Source organism: Brachyhypopomus gauderio, chromosome 7, assembly GCF_052324685.1.
Source record: "Brachyhypopomus gauderio isolate BG-103 chromosome 7, BGAUD_0.2, whole genome shotgun sequence".
NCBI lineage: Eukaryota > Metazoa > Chordata > Actinopteri > Gymnotiformes > Hypopomidae > Brachyhypopomus > Brachyhypopomus gauderio.
In genome coordinates this window covers 3183555-3205956 of record NC_135217.1, presented here as the reverse complement: position 1 = coordinate 3205956, position 22402 = coordinate 3183555, and the positions used below count along the sequence as shown (strand labels likewise).

At 39.7% G+C, this 22402-nt stretch overlaps 1 protein-coding gene across 1 annotated transcript; it reads right to left on the bottom strand.

Moving 5' to 3' along the window:
• Positions 1–553: 553 nt before the first annotated feature.
• On the bottom strand, positions 554–15023 carry LOC143518353 (uncharacterized). The gene is made up of 15 exons (XM_077010793.1): positions 14995–15023; positions 14783–14797; positions 12103–12288; positions 10234–10467; positions 9921–10111; positions 9701–9794; positions 8724–8909; positions 6852–7085; positions 6539–6729; positions 6319–6412; positions 5365–5550; positions 3704–3937; positions 3391–3581; positions 880–985; positions 554–750 (listed from the first exon to the last, which is right to left on the bottom strand). Exons 1-15 carry the CDS (start codon positions 15017–15019, stop codon positions 554–556), a joined length of 2364 nt encoding a protein of 787 aa, XP_076866908.1. The 5' UTR covers positions 15020–15023.
• Positions 15024–22402: the final 7379 nt, after the last annotated feature.

The following is a 22402-nucleotide window of genomic DNA, read 5'->3' as shown; positions in this document are numbered from 1 at the left end:
GATGAGCAAAATATACTTTTGCTAATGTTATTGCTAAGCAAAAACCTATTTTCTCAACACTATTGATGTGAAAGGTTGCACATATACCAGTGCCAGAGACCAGTTTACATTTTTATGCATTTACTGTACAATAAAACATTCTGGAAAATGATTAATTTAACTGTTTGTCTTGCTGGATCTGATTAGAAGTTACAATGTGTTTTGAAACATTCAGTGTAGACGTTAAGATTTAGGAACATTATTATTTAACTATTAGCTCATTACTACAAGCATGAACTAACATTTAGACTACACCATAAAATCTGTAGAACACCAGTTTGTCAGTAATTGTTTTAATGGTTTCATAAACACATCAGCATCATCATAGTGGAGCAGGGTGTGAGATGGTATGTGGAAGTGTACTACATCTGCAGTTCAGGTCTGCTCCTGAACTCTGAAACAAGCAATAATTTGATATTCCATCTAATAGTGTACATTATACACAACACACACTTCCACAAGCATTTCTGTGTAGAATGAACTAAAGTTCAATGCTTATTGAAAATGTTTTTCATCATACTCTTTTAATGTATTCCACAACTCTGTTCACAGCTTCATTGTTCTCTCTACACTGCAGCAGGCCCTGGTCCTCATGGAATAGACAGTCCACTGTGGTCGTGTTCTCCCTGGTTACAGATCTGCTGCTGTCTGGTACAGTGTAGTATGGGTCAAATGTGTGATGGAGCACCACTAGAACAGCAGGCTTGGAGTCTGTGGACAGAGAGAAAGACTTGTTTTTGTGAGCAGGAATTTATCTAGTCAAACATGATGGAGCAGTGTGTGCCCAATATCTTCACAACGAAGAGGCTCAAAGTTAAGAGTGAAGAGGCTCAGAGTTACCTGCTTCAGTAATGAGCTTCAGTGCTGCTTCAATGTCAGTTCCAGCCCGAGACACAATGGGGCAGAACAGCAGAATGACATCACACTCCTCCACTGTAGACACCTCCTGCAGGTTTGGAATTTGTTTGTAGAGTTATTGTAATAAGTAGTCATGAGAACCAAGTGTTTTTCCACTTATGATGCAGAATAACTTAATCTGTTTTCTGAATTTCCTTCTGGAATCTAAAATTCAATAAAATAATTTATTGCAGGCTTCCCTTAACTGATTGTATGACCTAGAAACAGTACATAATTCACAAAACCGTTATACCTCTACAGCAGAGATTTCTCACAAATTCCAAAAAAAGTAGTAATTTAAAGCAATATTTTATTTTCAGAAAATGACAACTGGTGAACATAAAAAGATGTGGTGTTTTGAACCTTCAGTGTTACAAAGAAAACACCACATTATTAAACGCCACAATACTAATGCTTTAACTTGGAGTTGAGAAATCAGAATTTGGTAAAATAACCCTGATTCTTTCCATGTCAGCTTTGATGAATCTTGGCATTCTGTGTACCTCTGTCATTTCAACACTACTCAGTAAACCTGGTGTGGTTCAGGTGATCACCTAATCACTAGCCCATTAGGAAGAACAGACTTGGCTGTGTTTAAACTCAAAAGATACATCAACAGAAGCTCAGCACCTGAATATCTGGTACACAGTGATGGCTTAGTTACCTTGAAAAAGTAATCCGATTACTGACTACTGATTACTCCTTTTAAAAGTAATTTAGTTACGTTACTGATTACTTGATTTTAAAAGTAACTACGTTAGATTACAAGTTACTTTAGTAGTTACATTCAGCAGCAAAATTAATTTTTCCAATTTTTCACTTTATTGGAAGTGCATTTTAACAGTTACAAGGTATTGAAGCAGGTTCGGTAACTGAGGCAGAAACTGCTTAATCCAAAAATCCCAAGGAGGGAAACTTTATTGATAACGCAACTCTGGCACGCGCAGGCGCCGCCACCCCCAGTGTCACTTAAAGGTCTAAGACACCTTGAGTGACCAAGTGTCTGTCCGTTAGGGAATTCACAGTGAGCAGTAGTAGTCGCTACAGTATCTCCTGACATTACGTTTGTGTAGCTGCGCGGTATTTTGTAAATTTATTTGTAAACATAATACAAGCGAACTATTCAGTCAGACAGCTTGTGAAACGAAATACCATTACAATTTCAAGCATTTTAAAGTAGGCTACGTTAGCCAAAATTCCAGCACTTTTCAAACGTGGAACACAAAGCAACATCAAAATTCTTCAGGTAAATGTTCCTTCCCCTGTTTTTGAGGGGAATTTCTTTATACTACCACATATCGTTACGGTAGGACACTGCAAAAAATGACTTGTAAAACGTGCTCGCGCTCTCACAGGGTCACGCGCAGCGTGCGGAGTCGAGCGCTACGGTCAGACGCAAAAGTAGAACTGAGCCAAGAACAAAGCAAAAATATATATTTTTACTAGGGAAAATAAAAATAGTAACCTACAGTTACTTGGATAAATAACTTTAATCTGATTACTGGACTGGAAGTAGTAGCGCGTTATATTACTCGTTACCGAAAAAAGTGGGAAGATTAGAGTACTGACATCACTGCTGGTACATGGCAGTTGTCTTTCTCTAGTGGATTGTTCACGTTCTTGTGGTTTTTATTTTAAATATGCAAACCCAAGAGCTTAACTACGCAAAACAAACAACCAAGACCTCCGTCAAAATGACTGTGAGAAAAGAGCGAAAATAAAATGGCGAAGTAAACAACGTGCAGGGAAAAATTCATGAAGAACAAAAAAACTTGCGGAAAACTCAATGCGAATAACAACTTCAACTTCAACCAAACAAAAGATGCCAGGGGAAGTAGCTGGCTAACCGACTGTCGTGGTAAGTAACAGAAAAACCATTACCAACGCAACCAAAACATGACAACAACGGAAAAATTCAGGATGCCAAGAAGACGCAGGAGTGAAACCACTCGAAATAGTAGGACAGCAAAACTTCTCCCAACGGAGAAACAGGTGACTTGAGAAGTACAGTTGGATGCCACATGATACCAATTCAGAGACAGAGAAACTGGCTGCGTACTCATAGCAAGGCTACAAACAACTCGGCAATAACTAGCCGCAACTGAAGTAAGGGAACAGACAGCTGCAGCGCATCACCTCTGATTACGGAAGCTGACTCGTGGGCTCCCCCAAGTGGCCTCAGGTGGAGCGACCCTGGAGCCAGCCCTAACAGTTCTACTGCATGTGTCCTCTTAGCAGACATACCTTCAGCTGTCCCTACTTCATTCTTTCGTTTTTTGTCATTTCTCTTCGCTTTACTTTTTATCTTTGCTTGAATTGATGGACCAGCCGCTGGATTCTGAAACAAGCAAAACATTTGATATTCCCATTAATACTGTACAAAATATACAGCATTTCTGTATAGAATTAACTAAAGAGGGAATATGTATTATTAAATATATATTTCTGTCATACCCTTTTAATGTATTCCACAACTCTCCTCATAGCTTCATTGTTCTTTCTGCACTGCAGCAGACCCTGATCCTCATGAAACAGACAGTCCACTGTGGTCGTGTTCTCCCTGGTTACAGATCTGCTGCTGTCTGGTACAGTGCAGTATGGGTCAAATGTGTGATGGAGCACCACTAGAACAGCAGGCTTGGAGTCTGTGGACAGAGAGCAAGCCTTATCTTGTCAGCTTTATCTTTATTTTATGACTTTATCTTGTCAAACATGATGGAGCAGTATGTGCCCTATATCTTATCACAGTGAAGAGGCTCAGAGTTACCTGCTTCAGTAATGAGCTTCAGTGCTGCTTCAATGTCAGTTCCAGCTCGAGACACAATGGGGCAGAACAGTAAAATAACATCACACTCCTCCACTGTAGACACCTCCTGCAGGTCTGGTATTTGTTTGTGGAGCATTTGCAGAAAACGTTCATGAGCACCAAGTGTTTGTCCACTTATGATAGAGACTTTTTTGACCCTCTGTTGGGGACGGGGGCTCAATGACCATCTGGAGTCTAAAACCAAATAAGAGAATCTGCTGCAGGCTTCACTTCATAACTGTGGGTGTAACATGTAGGAACAGAACATAATGCACATAAACCTACATACTGTATATAAACTTTATACATTTCATACAGGACCACTGAGGTGTACTGAACAGGAGTGAGTTTCCCAAAATGTTCTTAGCACTAAGTACTTCTTAACCTCGTACGTTAGAACGAGGTTATGAAGTACTTAGCGCTAAGAACGTTTGGGGAAACACCCCAGAAGTGTAAAAAACAAAAAAATATGAAAAGATGAAAAAGCACAGGGAACATGATCTCTGTCATGGCAGAAAAAGGGACAGACTTCTTACAGCTCTGGAAATATAAAGTGACCACTGCAAAATTATTCTTTTTTTTTCCACACTTCCCTCCCTGCCACATTAGCCACTATGGCCCTGTACTCTGGAACTCCTTACCAGAGGAGCTCAGAGCATCCCTGTACACCTTTAAGGGCTCTCCACCTGGTCCTTTCTAGGTGAGCTACTGATCGTGTAGCACTTTTCACTTTTGACACTTTTTCGTAGACGTGACCAGGGACGGACTGGGGAGAAAAAGTTCCTGACAGACTGGCCCACTATATCTCGACAGACTAGCTCACTAATGTGTGTGTGTGTGTGTGTGTGTGTATATATACTGGCTATGAATCTATACATGACACATAGTGTATATGACAGTTTTATTGTCATATGGACAATATTACTATATTACTTCCAGCAATAATATGATTACAAAACCACATAGTGGCATAACAAAATAACTAACAAACCTAACAACTTTACCCTGACAAAATACTGGGGAAAACAACTGGAAAGATATAGAAACCTACATTGTTGACTCAGTGAGTAACCTCTGCAGCTTTTCTTTTTTCTCTCTCTCAGCTTTTCAGTGCCACCTTTACGTTTAGCAGTTTGTTTAGACCCTGACTTGGACTGTTCTATCTTTACGGCAATGCTGACTTATTTTTTCACATTTCAGTAGTGTCAACCGTGTCACGGAGGGATCATCTAGAGACGATTTCAAAGCCTAACAAATTAAGGGCTCTCCACCTGGTCCTTTCTAGGTGAACTACTGATCGTTTAGCACTTTTGACTCTCTGACAGGTAGATTTTTTCCCGTCTAAATTACATATTCGTTTTAATAATTACATATTCATTTTAATAATTACTTTAATTTATCATTTACATTTTCCACCTATTTCATTTTAATTGTATAAATTGTCTACAAATTGTCTGTAAAGCACTTTGATTTGCATGTATGTATGAGAGGTGCTATACAAATAAAGATATTTTTTTATTATTTTAATGCTAATGTTTTCATTACTACTTCACTTGCTGGAGCATCACAGTTGTCTTCCTCCAGTGTGTCAGTCACTTCCACCTGTGTACGTTTCCTCTCACCTGTCATGTCTCTTTCCATTCTTTCACCTGATACTTTTCTTGTGTTTTTATTCATCCGTTTTTTGTCTTCTACTTTCTGTTCAGAGCCAGCATGGTCCAGTGTGTTTCTAACGTATCTGGAACCTCCTTCTGCTGATACTGGTGTAGCACCTTCATCCTTCATGCTTACACCAACCTTTGATTTCCCTAAAAGAAAAAAACGCATAAACAGACTGCTGCCTTTGGACAATTGATTTTTACAATCCGTGAATCTGGCATTAGCGTGATACATATAAACTACACACAAACATGGGGTAAAAGGTGCAGGTAAGTGACCATGAATTAGGCCTTTCTTCATAGTGTAGAAGATGGGCAGATGAGCATATCAGAGTGGAGGATATTCATGATGAACAAGGTGGGTGTGGTTTGTTTGATCGGGTTGGTTCGGGTGTTCAAGGAATGTTTTGTAGATGTGACCAGGGACGGACTGGGGAGAAAAAGTAGCCCGGGAGTTCCTGACAGACTGGCCCACAATATCCCTACAGACTGGCTCACTAATGTGTGTGTGTGTGTGTGTGTGTGTGTGTGTGTGTGTGTGTGTGTATATATATACTGGCTATGAATCTATACATGACACATAGTGTATATGACAGCTTTTATTGTCATATGGACAATATTACTATATTACTTCCATCAATAATATGATTACAAAGCCACATAGTGGCATAACAAAATAACTAACAAACTTAGAAACTTAACCAATTCAGAGACAGAGAAACTGGCTGCGTACTCATAGCAAGGCTACAAACAACTCGGCAATAACAAGCCGCAACTGAAGTAAGGGAACAGACAGCTGCAGCGCATCACCTCTGATTACGGAAGCTGACTCGTGGGCTCCCCCAAGTGGCCTCGGGTGGAGCGATCCTGGAGCCAGTCCTAACAGTTCTACTGCATGTGTCCTCTTAGCAGACATACCTTCAGCTGTCCCTACTTCATTCTTTCGTTTTTTGTCATTTCTCTTCGCTTTACTTTTTATCTTTGCTTGAATTGATGGACCAGCCGCTGGATTCTGAAACAAGCAAAACATTTGATATTTCCATTAATACTGTACATTATTATACAAAATATACAGCATTTCTGTATAGAATTAACTAAAGAGGGAATATGTATTATTAAATATATATTTCTGTCATACCCTTTTAATGTATTCCACAACTCTCCTCATAGCTTCATTGTTCTTTCTGCACTGCAGCAGACCCTGATCCTCATGAAACAGACAGTCCACTGTGGTCGTGTTCTCCCTGGTTACAGATCTGCTGCTGTCTGGTACAGTGCAGTATGGGTCAAATGTGTGATGGAGCACCACTAGAACAGCAGGCTTGGAGTCTGTGGACAGAGAGCAAGCCTTATCTTGTCAGCTTTATCTTTATTTTATGACTTTATCTTGTCAAACATGATGGAGCAGTATGTGCCCTATATCTTATCACAGTGAAGAGGCTCAGAGTTACCTGCTTCAGTAATGAGCTTCAGTGCTGCTTCAATGTCAGTTCCAGCTCGAGACACAATGGGGCAGAACAGCAGAATAACATCACACTTGTCCACTGTAGACACCTCCTGCAGGTCTGGTATTTGTTTGTGGAGCATTTGCAGAAAACGTTCATGAGCACCAAGTGTTTGTCCACTTATGATAGAGACTTTTTTGACCCTCTGTTGGGGACGGGGGCTCAATGACCATCTGGAGTCTAAAACCAAATAAGAGAATCTGCTGCAGGCTTCACTTCATAACTGTGGGTGTAACATGTAGGAACAGAACATAATGCACATAAACCTACATACTGTATATAAACTTTATACATTTCATACAGGACCACTGAGGTGTACTGAACAGGAGTGAGTTTCCCAAAATGTTCTTAGCACTAAGTACTTCTTAACCTCGTACGTTAGAACGAGGTTATGAAGTACTTAGCGCTAAGAACGTTTGGGGAAACACCCCAGAAGTGTAAAAAACAAAAAAATATGAAAAGATGAAAAAGCACAGGGAACATGATCTCTGTCATGGCAGAAAAAGGGACAGACTTCTTACAGCTCTGGAAATATAAAGTGACCACTGCAAAATTATTCTTTTTTTTTCCACACTTCCCTCCCTGCCACATTAGCCACTATGGCCCTGTACTCTGGAACTCCTTACCTGAGGAGCTCAGAGCATCCCTGTACACCTTCAAGAAAAGCCTCAAATCCTCCATGTTTAGATCTGCGTTTCCTTAGGGGATTTCCATTATTTTATCATTTTATCTTATTAAATGATTTTATTTAATCATGATTAGATTACATTTCAGCTACAGAACACTGAGGACTACACACATTTATACAGCAACTATTTGTGAACCCTGATGGCTACGAGCTACGTCTAGAGATGTTTTCAAAGCCTAACAATTTAAGGGCTCTCCACCTGGTCCTTTCTAGGTGAGCTACTGATCGTGTAGCACTTTTGACTTTTGACACTTTTTCGTAGACGTGACCAGGGACGGACTGGGGAGAAAAAGTTCCTGACAGACTGGCCCACTATATCTCGACAGACTGGCTCACTAATGTGTGTGTGTGTGTGTGTATATATATACTGGCTATGAATCTATACATGACACGTAGTGTATATGACAGTTTTATTGTCATATGGACAATATTACTATATTACTTCCAGCAATAATATGATTACAAAACCACATAGTGGCATAACAAAATAACTAACAAACCTAACAACTTGACCCTGACAAAATACAGGGGAAAACAACTGGAAAGCTACTGAAACCTACATTGTTGACTCAGTGAGTAACCTCTGCAGCTTTTCTTTTTTCTCTCTCTCAGGTTTTCAGTGCCACCTTTACGTTTAGCAGTTTGTTTAGACCCTGACTTGGACTGTTCTATCTTTACGGCAATGCTGACTTATTTTTTCACATTTCAGTAGTGTCAACCGTGTCACGGAGGGATCATCTAGAGACGATTTCAAAGCCTAACAAATTAAGGGCTCTCCACCTGGTCCTTTCTAGGTGAACTACTGATCGTTTAGCACTTTTGACTCTCTGACAGGTAGATTTTTTCCCCTCTAAATTACATATTCGTTTTAATAATTACATATTCATTTTAATAATTACTTTAATTTATCATTTACATTTTCCACCTATTTCATTTTAATTTTATAAATTGTCTACAAATTGTCTGTAAAGCACTTTGATTTGCATGTATGTATGAGAGGAGCTATACAAATAAAGATTTTTTTTATTATTTTAATGCTAATGTTTTCATTACTACTTCACTTGCTGGAGCATCACAGTTGTCTTCCTCCAGTGTGTCAGTCACTTCCACCTGTGTACGTTTCCTCTCACCTGTCATGTCTCTTTCCATTCTTTCACCTGATACTTTTCTTGTGTTTTTATTCATCCGTTTTTTGTCTTCTACTTTCTGTTCAGAGCCAGCATGGTCCAGTGTGTTTCTAACGTATCTGGAACCTCCTTCTGCTGATACTGGTGTAGCACCTTCATCCTTCATGCTTACACCAACCTTTGATTTCCCTAATAGAAAAAAAACGCATAAACAGACTGCTGCCTTTGGACAATTGATTTTTACAATCCGTGAATCTGGCATTAGCGTGATACATATAAACTACACACAAACATGGGGTAAAAGGTGCAGGTAAGTGACCATGAATTAGGCCTTTCTTCATAGTGTAGAAGACGGGCAGATGAGCATATCAGAGTGGAGGATATTCATGATGAACAAGGTGGGTGTGGTTTGTTTGATCGGGTTGGTTCGGGTGTTCAAGGAATGTTTTGTAGATGTGACCAGGGACGGACTGGGGAGAAAAAGTGGCCCGGGAGTTCCTGACAGACTGGCCCACAATATCCCTACAGACTGGCTCACTAATGTGTGTGTGTGTGTGTGTGTGTGTGTGTGTGTGTGTGTGTGTGTGTGTGTGTGTGTGTGTGTGTGTGTATATATACTGGCTATGAATCTATACATGACACATAGTGTATATGACAGCTTTTATTGTCATATGGACAATATTACTATATTACTTCCATCAATAATATGATTACAAAGCCACATAGTGGCATAACAAAATAACTAACAAACTTAGAAACTTGACCAATTCAGAGACAGAGAAACTGGCTGCGTACTCATAGCAAGGCTACAAACAACTCGGCAATAACAAGCCGCAACTGAAGTAAGGGAACAGACAGCTGCAGCGCATCACCTCTGATTGCGGAAGCTGACTCGTGGGCTCCCCCAAGTGGCCTCAGGTGGAGCGACCCTGGAGCCAGCCCTAACAGTTCTACTGCATGTGTCCTCTTAGCAGACATACCTTCAGCTGTCCCTACTTCATTCTTTCGTTTTTTGTCATTTCTCTTCGCTTTACTTTTTATCTTTGCTTGAATTGATGGACCAGCCGCTGGATTCTGAAACAAGCAAAACATTTGATATTCCCATTAATACTGTACATTATTATACAAAATATACAGCATTTCTGTATAGAATTAACTAAAGAGGGAATATGTATTAAAAAATATATATTTCTGTCATACCCTTTTAATGTATTCCACAACTCTCCTCATAGCTTCATTGTTCTTTCTGCACTGCAGCAGACCCTGATCCTCATGAAACAGACAGTCCACTGTGGTCGTGTTCTCCCTGGTTACAGATCTGCTGCTGTCTGGTACAGTGCAGTCTGGGTCAAATGTGTAATGGAGCACCACTAGAACAGCAGGCTTGGAGTCTGTGGACAGAGAGCAAGCCTTATCTTGTCAGCTTTATCTTTATTTTATGACTTTATCTTGTCAAACATGATGGAGCAGTATGTGCCCTATATCTTATCACAGTGAAGAGGCTAAGAGTTACCTGCTTCAGTAATGAGCTTCAGTGCTGCTTCAATGTCAGTTCCAGCTCGAGACACAATGGGGCAGAACAGCAGAATAACATCACACTCCTCCACTGTAGACACCTCCTGCAGGTCTGGTATTTGTTTGTGGAGCATTTGCAGAAAACGTTCATGAGCACCAAGTGTTTGTCCACTTATGATAGAGACGTTTTTGACCCTCTGTTGGGGACGGGGGCTCAATGACCATCTGGAGTCTAAAACCAAATAAGAGAATCTGCTGCAGGCTTCACTTCATAACTGTGGGTGTAACATGTAGGAACAGAACATAATGCACATAAACCTACATACTGTATATAAACTTTATACATGTCATACAGGACCACTGAGGTGTACTGAACAGGAGTGAGTTTCCCAAAATGTTCTTAGCACTAAGTACTTCTTAACCTCGTACGTTAGAACGAGGTTATGAAGTACTTAGCGCTAAGAACGTTTGGGGAAACACCCCAGAAGTGTAAAAAACAAAAAAATATGAAAAGATGAAAAAGCACAGGGAACATGATCTCTGTCAAGGCAGAAAAAGGGACAGACTTCTTACAGCTCTGGAAATATTAAGTGACCACTGGAAAATTATTCCTTTTTTTTTCACACTTCCCTCCCTGCCACATTAGCCACTATGGCCCTGTACTCTGGAACTCCTTACCTGAGGAGTTTAGAGCATCCCTGTACACCTTCAAGAAAAGCCTCAAATCCTCCATGTTTAGATCTGCGTTTCCTTAGGGGATTTCCATTATTTTATCATTTTATCTTATTAAATGGTTTTATTTAATCATGATTAGATTACATTTCAGCTACAGAACACTGAGGACTACACACATTTATACAGCAACTATTTGTGAACCCTGATGGCTACGAGCTACGTCTAGAGACGTTTTCAAAGCCTAACAATTTAAGGGCTCTCCACCTGGTCCTTTCTAGGTGAGCTACTGATCGTGTAGCACTTTTGACTTTTGACACTTTTTCGTAGATGTGACCAGGGACGGACTGGGGAGAAAAAGTTCCTGACAGACTGGCCCACTATATCTCGACAGACTGGCTCACTAATGTGTGTGTGTGTGTGTATATATACTGGCTATGAATCTATACATGACACGTAGTGTATATGACAGCTTTTATTGTCATATGGACAATATTACTATATTACTTCCAGCAATAATATGTTTACAAAACCACATAGTGGCATAACAAAATAACTAACAAACCTAACAACTTGACCCTGACAAAATACAGGGGAAAACAACTGGAAAGCTACTGAAACCTACATTGTTGACTCAGTGAGTAACCTCTGCAGCTTTTCTTTTTTCTCTCTCTCAGCTTTTCAGTGCCACCTTTACGTTTAGCAGTTTGTTTAGACCCTGACTTGGACTGTTCCATCTTTACGGCAATGCAGACTTATTTTTTCACATTTCAGTAGTGTCAAACGTGTCGCGGAGGGATCATCTAGAGACGATTTCAAAGCCTAACAAATTAAGGGCTCTCCACCTGGTCCTTTCTAGGTGAACTACTGATCGTTTAGCACTTTTGACTCTCTGACAGGTAGATTTTTTCCCCTCTAAATTACATATTCGTTTTAATAATTACATATTCATTTTAATAATTACTTTAATTTATCATTTACATTTTCCACCTATTTCATTTTAATTTTATAAATTGTCTACAAATTGTCTGTAAAGCACTTTGATTTGCATGTATGTATGAGAGGTGCTATACAAATAAAGATTTTTTTTATTATTTTAATGCTAATGTTTTCATTACTACTTCACTTGCTGGAGCATCACAGTTGTCTTCCTCCAGTGTGTCAGTCACTTCCACCTGTGTACGTTTCCTCTCACCTGTCATGTCTCTTTCCATTCTTTCACCTGATACTTTTCTTGTGTTTTTATTCATCCGTTTTTTGTCTTCTACTTTCTGTTCAGAGCCAGCATGGTCCAGTGTGTTTCTAACGTATCTGGAACCTCCTTCTGCTGATACTGGTGTAGCACCTTCATCCTTCATGCTTACACCAACCTTTGATTTCCCTAAAAGAAAAAAACGCATAAACAGACTGCTGCCTTTGGACAATTGATTTTTACAATCCGTGAATCTGGCATTAGCGTGATACATATAAACTACACACAAACATGGGGTAAAAGGTGCAGGTAAGTGACCATAAATTAGGCCTTTCTTCATAGTGTAGAAGACGGGCAGATGAGCATATCACATATTGGAGGATAGAAATATATATATGGAGGATATTCATGATAAACAAGGTGGGTGTGGTTTGTTTGATCGGGTTGGTTCGGGTGTTCAAGGAATGTTTCGTACATGTGACCAGGGACGGACTGGGGAGAAAAAGTAGCCCGGGAGTTCCTGACAGACTGGCCCACTATATCTCAACAGACTGGCTCACTAATGTGTGTGTGTGCGTGTGTGTATATACTGGCTATGAATCTATACATGACACGTAGTGTATATGACAGTTTTTATTGTCATATGGACAATATTACTACATGGGTTAAAGCAAGAAATTTTCATTTGACTGAAAATTTTTCCTGGCAAAAGACAATGCTAGCAATTACTGAAAATGTGGTGTAGTTGGGACACGACCTCTTTTGCCTAATTCTACACAATAAACACATTTATAAAGTATATTTATCTAAACAGCCTGTGTAAGGAGAGAAGAGAGAATCTATGAAGCGACAAAATGCAACACCTGAGCAATAAATGTACATAAATCTGGGGGTCCTCTTCAGAAAACTATTTAAAGATCAAGTCAAATTTAGTGAATCCTGGTGAGTTTTAAAAGGTATGAAGCTCTCTTGTTTTTATCAAATTCACTATTCACAAAAACATAAGCCGTAAGATTACCTGCTTTAAGTAGGTATGTTACAAAAAAAATTACACTGGATAGAGCTTTTAAATACAAACAGAACAAAACCATCCATGTTAAGCCTGGTTTAAGCCATTATATTTGACGCGGCGCGTGCGGGCGCGGGCGGCGCGTGCGCCGAAAATGACGTAATCGCGGTGGCTCCACCCGTGCGCGAGAGCCTCGCGTGCTGGTGATTCGCAAGGTCGTGCTCCTCTCGAATTTTGTAACTTCGCACGCGCCGCGCCTCAGCACAATGAACAAAGTCATGTTTGCAGGGTTCATACACCTTTATAAGGTGGAATTAAAGCACTTGCACGTCACTTTCAAGGTCCATTTCAACACGTTTTCAATGTTACATTTAATTAAGTTAAATATTTATACATATACTCGAAATGATTCGAAATAATTCGCTTTTTATCACATTTTTTAATGGTTGTTTATTTTCAAAACACCCAATCTTAATGTCTTCACGTTCTCTCATGTTTCCTGGAATTACAAGAGGCTCGTATTTGTTAACGTAATGCAAGAAAACTGTTCAGTCAGACAGATATTTGTTGTGAAACGAAGTAGTTACAATTTCAACATTTTAAAGTACTTTAGCCTAAATTCCAGCACTTTTCAAACCTGGAACACATAGCAACATTAAAATTCTCCTGTTTTTGAGCGGTGTTTCTTTATACTACCACATATCGTTTCGGACAAGACTGCAAAACGAATGTGACGCGTCAACTAGCCTCCGCCGTTCGCGCAAGTTTGCACGAGGTGTACAGAGTCGCGCGCTACGGTCACGTCAGGCAGGAGGGAGGTCACTTTTCTACATAATGTCCGTAAATCTGAAGGCGGAATGACAAGTCAATCAAATGACACCGCCGTCATCCATCCAGCGCTGATGAGCGCCAGTGAGAATCATATTTCGGCCACAAAAGATAGCACGCACGCGCGTGTGGTTTATTATGATTTGACGGATTTTTTTCCCCAAAAAAATCAAATGACGGAAATCCGTCGTAGTGACGGAGAACTTTAACCCATGTATTACTATATTACTTCCAGCAACAATATGATTACAAAACCACATAGTGGCATAACAAAATAACTAACATACCTAACAACTTGAGCCTGACAAAATACAGGGGAAAACAACTGGAAAGCTACTGAAACCTACATTGTTGACTCAGTGAGTAACCTCTGCAGCTTTTCTTTTTTTCCTCTCTCAGCTTCTCAGTGCCACCTTTACGTTTCGTAGTTTGTTTAGACCCTGACTTAGACTGCTCCATCTTTACGGCAATGTGGACTTATTTTTTCATGTTTCAGTAGCGTCAACTGTGTCGCGGAGTGATCACATGATGAGTTAGACCCTCAGCAGTGTCAGTGTGCAACTGGCGTCTCTCTCTTGACTTGTCACTCGTGGGATACAAACAGGGAGATATCATTAATGTGGCATTAGTATGGACAAGGCTTTTCCAGTTTGTGACTACTTGTATTATTAAGTGTCACAGCTGCTGTATGTTTTCGTAGTCTGGCCCGGATTTTCTGGGACAAGTTGGTTTTTTTTCTGATCCCCGCTGCATAACGGCTGCCCAGCGGCCCGCTAACCCATCGGCCCACCAGAGCAATCCCCGGTAGTAATGTATGCAAGTCCACCCCTGGATGTGACCACTCACCACAGCCCTTTATTTCTGCAGTGAAAATGAGAAAGACCCTGTTATCTCCATATTATTCTTACGTGTTAAGTTCCATATTCAAATGACACTAGTCCATTAAAAAACAGAGTCAAAGTCTAAGATGAAAGAACTCTGCAGGACATTAATATATATGTGATTTGATCGGGTTTGTTCAGATGTTCCAGGAGTGTTTTGTAGATGTGACCACTCACCACAGCAACTTTTCATGGAGCCCATTATTTCTGCTGTGAAAAATGAGAAAAACCCTGTTATCTCCATATTATTATTATTCCATGTATTGGTGAGAACGCAGTCATATCAAACAGTAGGTAAATGTGCAGACAAAACAGTAATATAAACGTAACATCAGACTCTGAGATGAGAGATGTATGGTGCTCCTAGACCTGTTATCATGTGACCAGCAAAACCAGGTATTATTACATTATGCCAGTTTATGTTATTTCAATTGATTTTTGCTACGTTTGCTTTTTAAGCTATCTTAGAAAATTCAGTTCTTCTGATCATTAGAATATTAGTCCACGATATGTAGGCTATGCATGATGTATATCTATTTACTCCAGTAAACATACTATTAGTGATAACGCTTGTGAGGCATTCAAATTGTGCTTAAGTCCCTAAATCATATCTGACCATTAAATCTGATGCATTTAATGAATGGTCACACGACTGCAAAATTATTTTAACTGTGGACGAAGAGCAGGCGTCCAGCGGTTTCGCTCGCACACACATGCAGTTCTACGGCATGTTATCGTACATATTTGAAATGGAGATTCAACGGTTTGAAAAAGCAACAACGAACTGTTATTTTAGAAATCAAAAAGACCAAATCAAGAGTCAAACTGCACTCAAAACCACATTAAAAAGGGGGGACAGATCTAGTGGAAATCTCCTAGTTCAACATTTCACTCTCCCACAGACACTCTACTGGACCACCCATATACACAGACTGATTTACCATTTAATCACCTATGTACACAGTTTACTATGTCAATAAAGTTAATCTTTCATAAGGACACGAACGAAAAACCTGTGGTTGTTTTGGAAACTAGCTGTAGCCATTAGCTAGAACCGAGAATGATTTTTTTAGTTCGTGATCATGCCGCGTTTGCAGAGATTTTTTAACGCATTTCAGTCTGAGGTATCTACTCACCTCCGTTTTTCTTCTTGTAGTGAGACGCGAGACTAAAGTACTTTCACTTTCTCTTTGAATGACGTATTACACCGACAGTGTTGATACTCCAGGTAATCTCTCCCACCTGAGATAAAAGTGTTAACAGCTGTCTGTTTGTTTTACAGACGATTGAAAGTCTGGTTATTGAGTACACATACGTGTAAGCATAATGGTTGATTTTGTTTTATGCAGTATTTTTGTACAAATTCATTTTTTACTTCTTTCTTAATTACTACTACTGTGTATTGTGTAAGACTGCTTCCTTCAGAACATCAACCTGCCCTGGGACAGTGGATGGAAATTAGCCATTTGTCTGGCGCATTTAGATCATGAAATAATTATGTTGATTAATGTGTATTGCCCCTGTTTAAATAAAATAAATACAAATACAAATACTGTACATCAATTTTCAAAGCAAACACTTTCACACACATTTCAGTTTAGAATAAACTAAAGAGGGAAATTTAATGTCATGTCCCTCTAATGCATTCACAATTGTGCTGTTCTTTCTACACTGCAGCAGTGCCCTATCTTCATAGGTGTTTGCCATCCCCTCTCTGGACACCAGAGGGCGTCCTCTCCAGGTTCTTAAATAAAATGTGCCATATTTGACAATTGTGATTTTTCACCGCAATCAAAATTTGTCCTCCGCTTTTTACCCATCTGTGATCAGCAGGAGGTGTGTGTTGTGCCTCACACATTACACCACCTGGGGGTTGTTTAGCCCTCTTGTGTTTGATTGTATGTTTGTGGGTCTGTCTGTTATGCTGATTTGTTTGTTTGTTGTCTTATACCAGGGGTCGGCAACCTTTGAGACGTGGAGTGCCAACTTTAACATTTCTAAGATAAGATAAGATAAGATAAGATAAGATAAGAAAGATAAGATAAGAATATAGCCGCAAGCGGCGATTGGCGGGTTCACACACAAATAGGCATATTTTGGCCTCAATAGGCAAAAGGAAGCCCAAAAGGTCCTTTAGACCTAAAAGTGAAAAGAAGCTGTTTGGGTTTGGCCAGTGTGTGCTCTACAGATAGTGTGTGATGACATCTGCGTGTGTCAGAAAGGGAGACACAGAAATAGCACATCTGGCTAGGGCTGCATCTATGTGAACAATATAGGAAGGCCTGCATGTGTCTATACATGATTGGGCCTGTATATTACAGACAGAGAGAGATTGAGGGTGCCAGAGACTATGCTTTGTTAATTCACTCCTTGCACACCTTGCACGCCTAACATGACTGCCCGTGTATTCAAAGTATGAATGTAGTCTGCAAAGCCTGGCATTACATGACTGGCATGACTGACATAACTGATATGACTGGCATGACTGAAATGACATCACTGGCATGATGAACAAAAGTAATATGACTGATATGACTGACATAACTGGAATGAGTGACATGACTGGCATGACTGTAATGACATGACTGATATGACTGACATGACTTATGTCTGACATGACTGGACTGAAATGACTGACATGACTGGACTGACATGACTGTTATGACTGGACAGATATGCATACAAACTATACATACATTTAGGTAGAAGTGTGTGTGTGTGTGTGTGTGTGTGTGTGTGTGTGTGTGTGTGTGTGGTAGTGTATGTACTCAAACTATGACAACATATACTAATACATAAGTATACATAGAAACTATACATACATATAGGTATAAAGGTGTGTGTGTTTGTGTGAGAGAGAGACAAAAAGAAGCCAAATATCAGTTTGTATAAGCATGTGTTAGTCACTGAGATATGGGTGGGTATGGCTAGGGAAGTGTCATTGTGAATGCTATAGGAAGGCCTGCTTGCGCCTGTATGTGTGTGTGCCTGGTTAATAGACACAGAGAGATCTAGGTAGCCAGAGCAATGTTTACTTAGGGCACAGAGATGGGAGGGGGAATGTGGGTGAGAGTGTGAGAGAGACTGAGAGTGTGAGTTTCAGCTTGTGTGCGTGTGAGAAGGAGAAGGTGACAGAGGGACTTTACATGCATTCTTATGCATTGTATATAATACTGCACTGTAGAGCCATACGATAACCGATTTAGATGAAACTTGACAAATTTGTTCAGGATGGGATTCTGAATGGGCTTGTGCATTTTGGTCAGAATTGGGTAAAATATGAAAGAGCTTTAAGAATATGAATATTATATGTATCGATGCTGTCCATTAAAAAAATATTTAGCAGGTATAAGTGTCCTCAAATCCAAAATCGTTGGATTGTTTTTTGATTTCACACTCTGTAGAGTATTATAAGACTTTGCTTGACATGATAGTATGAAAATCCTAGGAGGAGTATGAAAAGTGATGATTTCAAACTATTATTAACTGTAAATAAACTGTGCATTTTTTAATAGGACATGTAATGGGAAAGTTGTTCGCACTACTGCAAGGAATCAAAAGAGTCCAATTGCATGTTCCCAAGTGGAATTATGTAGGGGATACACTTGCTTTTTTTGCAATAGCGCCCCCCAGTGGCCAATCGACACCCGGCTGGATTATGTCATAGGGGGCGTGCACTTGTCCACACCCAAGAGGTTTCGTGCAGATCGACCAATGGTAAGCCTGTCAAACGCGTGCCGATCACTGATTGGCCGATTACGTCAGCCATTTTGGAAGTATGGCATGTCTGCTTTAGGACCTGGTTTCCAGAGGCCCATAGATGATGTCTGTCAAGTTTCATGTGGATCTGCCTATCTGAGTGCATGGGGCAAATTTTTGCATGTTATAGCGCCCCCTAGCAGGTGAGGTATGGCAACCTCTGCGAGCTGCCCCAGACCCTCACACGGAAGCTGTCTGTGAAGTGCCATCTCATTACATGCAAGTTTTCTTAAGTTAGAGCTCCATATGTGCAAAATTTACTATTGAATTTACGCCCCCTCATTTGATTGGCTTATACTGACTAGGTAGTGAAGAAATTAGCATTTTGGTTGGATACATTTTAAAGTTCAGACTCTTCTGAACGTTTTGATACCACATATGTGCATGTCTGTGAAAAATCCAGGGACTAGTTCGCGCTCAAAGATGTGTGTGATTTTGCACATTATGCAAATTAACTCGAAATCTAAGTGGGCGGAGCTTAATGGTTGTATATTAATTGTCCTATTGAATTTAGTCAAGGAATGTATAGGAACTGGAATTTTGGTTCTAGGACCTACGGTGTAGGAGATATGGACAAAACGTCAATATGGTCCGCTATAGCGCCACCATCAGGCCAATTTGGGTCCCTGTATGGGAATCTGGTCCTTGGAGTTAACTGAACCTTTTTGCCAAGTTTGGGGTTTCTAGGCATTACGGTCTAGGCTGCACAATATGTTTTAGGTCAAAAAATGGGACAAAGAATAATAAGAAAGAAAAATAGGCCTCTTGGCCTCAATAGGCAGAGGCCCAAAAGGTCCTTTAGACCCTAAATGTGAAAAGAAGCTGTTTGAGTGGAAAAAATGCACAAATAAATCAATGTGCAAAAAAAGGTTCAATTGGGGCACTAAAGGCCCAAAAGGATCAAAATAATGTGTATTGGGAAATTGAGTCAGATCACAGAACTAAATCACATGCTTAGATCAGCTTTGTGTGTGTGTTTGTGTGGTATTTCATGTGAGCAATAGTTTTCAGTCCGTTCCGATGTTTGGCCACTAGATGGAGCCCAAGTACTACCATACTGATATCTCATTAATCTCAGTAATGCAATATGACATTTTGGTGAATTAAAAGGTTCATTTGTGGTCAGGCAGTGCACTTTTTGTTATAAGATGCAATTGCAATGTTATAGAACTTATTGATCTGGATCATACAAGACCAATTACTTGTCTGTATTCTGCATAACAAGATTGCAGCATGAGTTTTTATGTTTTCTTAGGTTTTTGGGTACTGTAGCGCCCCCGACAGGCCAATTTAAACCAAACTTGGCCTACCTCACAAGGACTTCAGGATATAAAAGCCTTTCAAATTGGGAGTTGATTGCATACATGCTTTATGAGTTATAGCAATATAGGTCATATATGGCATGGCCACAATGATATAATGGGAAAATGGACCAATCAGAAAAATAAAAATCCAACATTTTTTTAATCACGTTTTACCTACAGAGTCTACTGATTATGCTCATAGCAATTTTGCCATAATTGGATCCAATTCCCTATGACTAGTTTGTAAATAGCTATTTTCAAACAATTGATGAATGTGACAAAAGTATGCATTTTTTAATAGGACTTGTAATTGCAAAGTTGTCAGGTCTACTGCAAGGAATAAAAAGAAATAAGTTGCATGTTCCTAAGTGAAAATTTGGAGGAGTTATGCATGATTTTCACAAATAGCGCCACCTAGTGTCTAAATGTTTCAAAACTGCACAGCATGACACATAGTCCTGGGATATGCACAGTGGTGAGGTTTCATGTTGTTTGGCCAATGGTAAGTCTGTCAAATGGCCAATTAATTCAAATAAAAATTAATTGGCTCATGGCGGCCATGTTTTTTGAGTGATGATGTCATCATTATGTGTCTTGATACCATTTGGGCCACTGATGATGCCTGTAAAGTTTTGGCTTGATGTGACTAATGGTTTCTGAGAAACAGTTTTTCTCATGTTATAGCGCCCCCTATTGGACAATCGTGGCCAGCTTTGACCTATTACCTTGGAGTCATGTGCCCTAACAACTGTTAAAATTTTATGAAGATCCGTCAAAGCGTTGCTGAGATATGGCTGTTTAAGTAAATTTGGCCACGCCTTGGAGCTATTGATTGACATGTGACCACCAGACTGTATGCAAATCTCAAAATGTTTTTAAGCAACTTTGATAATGAGATTCTCCCGAATATTTTGACACCAAGGTTGTGGTGATCGGATGAAAAACCAGGGACTAGTATAAAAAAGTAGGTTTTGCATATTATGCAAATTAGCAAAAAATCTAAGTAGGCGGAGCTTAATAGTTCAAATTTATTTTTTATTTGCCTTGACCCAAGGAATCCAACAGAAGTGGAATTTTGTTTCTAGGCCCTACGTTGTGGGAGATATGGACCAAAACGCAAAATGCTGCGCTATAGCGCCACCATCAGGCCAATGTGGGTCCCTGTCTCTATTTCTCTCATTGCACACCTGCTGCACCTTGTTGCCAAGTTTGGTCTTTCTGGGCCTTATGGTCTAGGCTGCAGTATGCGTTTTACAGGGGGAAAAATAATAATAAGAAATATAGCCGCAAGCGGCAATTGGCGGGTTCACACACGAATAGGCCTCTTGGCCTCAATAGGCAAAGGCAAAGGTCCTTTAGACCCTAAATGTGAAAAAGAAGCTGTTTGAGTGGAAAAAATGCACAAATAAATCAATGTGCAAAAAAAGGTTCAATTGGGGCACTAAAGGGCTAAAAGGATCAAAATAATGTGCATTGGCAAAATAATTCAGATCACAGAACTAAATCACATGCTGAGATCAGCTTTGTGTGTGTTTGTGTGGTATTTCATGTGAGCAATAGTTTTCAGTCAGAATATGGCCACTAGATGGAGGCCAAGTACTACCATACTGATATCTCATTAATGTCAGTAATGAAATAGGATATTTTGGTGAATTAAAAGGTTCGTTTCTGGTCAGGCTGTGTACTTTATGTAAAAAAAAAAGATTCAGTTGAGGCACTAAAGGCCGAAAAGGATCAAAATAATGTGTATTGGCAAAATGATTCAGATCACAGAACTAAATCACATGCTGAGATCAGCTTTGTGTGTGTTTGTGTGGTGTTTCATGTGAGCAATAGTTTTCAGTCAGTTTCGGTGTTTGGCCACTAGATGGAGCCCAAGTACTATCATACTGATATCTCATTAATATCAGTAATGCAATGACATTTTGGTGAATTAAAAGGTTCATTTCTGGTCAGGCAGTGCACTTTTTGTTATAAGATGCAATTGCAATGTTATAGAACTTATTGATCTGGATCATACAAGACCAATTACTTGTCTGTATTCTGCATAACAAGATTGCAGCATGAGTTTTTATGTTTTCTTAGGTTTTTGGGTACTGTAGCGCCCCCGACAGGCCAATTTGAACCAAACTTGGCATACCTCACAAGGACTTCAGGATATAAAAGCCTTTCAAATTGGGAGTTGATTGCATACATGGTTTATGAGTTATAGCAATATAGGTCATATATGGCATGGCCACAATGATATAATGGGAACATGGACCAATCAGATAAATAAAAATCCAACATTTTTTTAATCAGTTTTTACCTACAGAGTCTACTGATTATGCTCATAGCAATTTTTCCATAATTGGATCAAATTCCTATGACTAGTTTGTAAATAGCTATTTTCAAACAATAGATGAATGTGACAAAAGTATGCATTTTTTTTTAGGACTTGCAATTGCAAAGTTGTCAGGTCTACGGCAAGGAATAAAAAGAAGCAAGTTGCATGTTCCTAAGTGAAAATTTGGAGGAGTTAT

Bases quoted from the DNA above. Each gene is read 5' to 3' on its own strand.
- LOC143518353 (XM_077010793.1), bottom strand. From the start codon at position 15,019: ATGGGCTCCATGAAAAGTTGCTGTG. The intron at 10,112-10,233 runs GTAACTCTTAGC...CTCTGTCCACAG, and splicing joins GAAGCTCATTACTGAAGCAG to ACTCCAAGCCTGCTGTTCTA. The intron at 986-3,390 runs GTATGACAGAAA...CCAAACCTGCAG, and splicing joins TTGTGGAATACATTAAAAGG to GAGGTGTCTACAGTGGAGGA.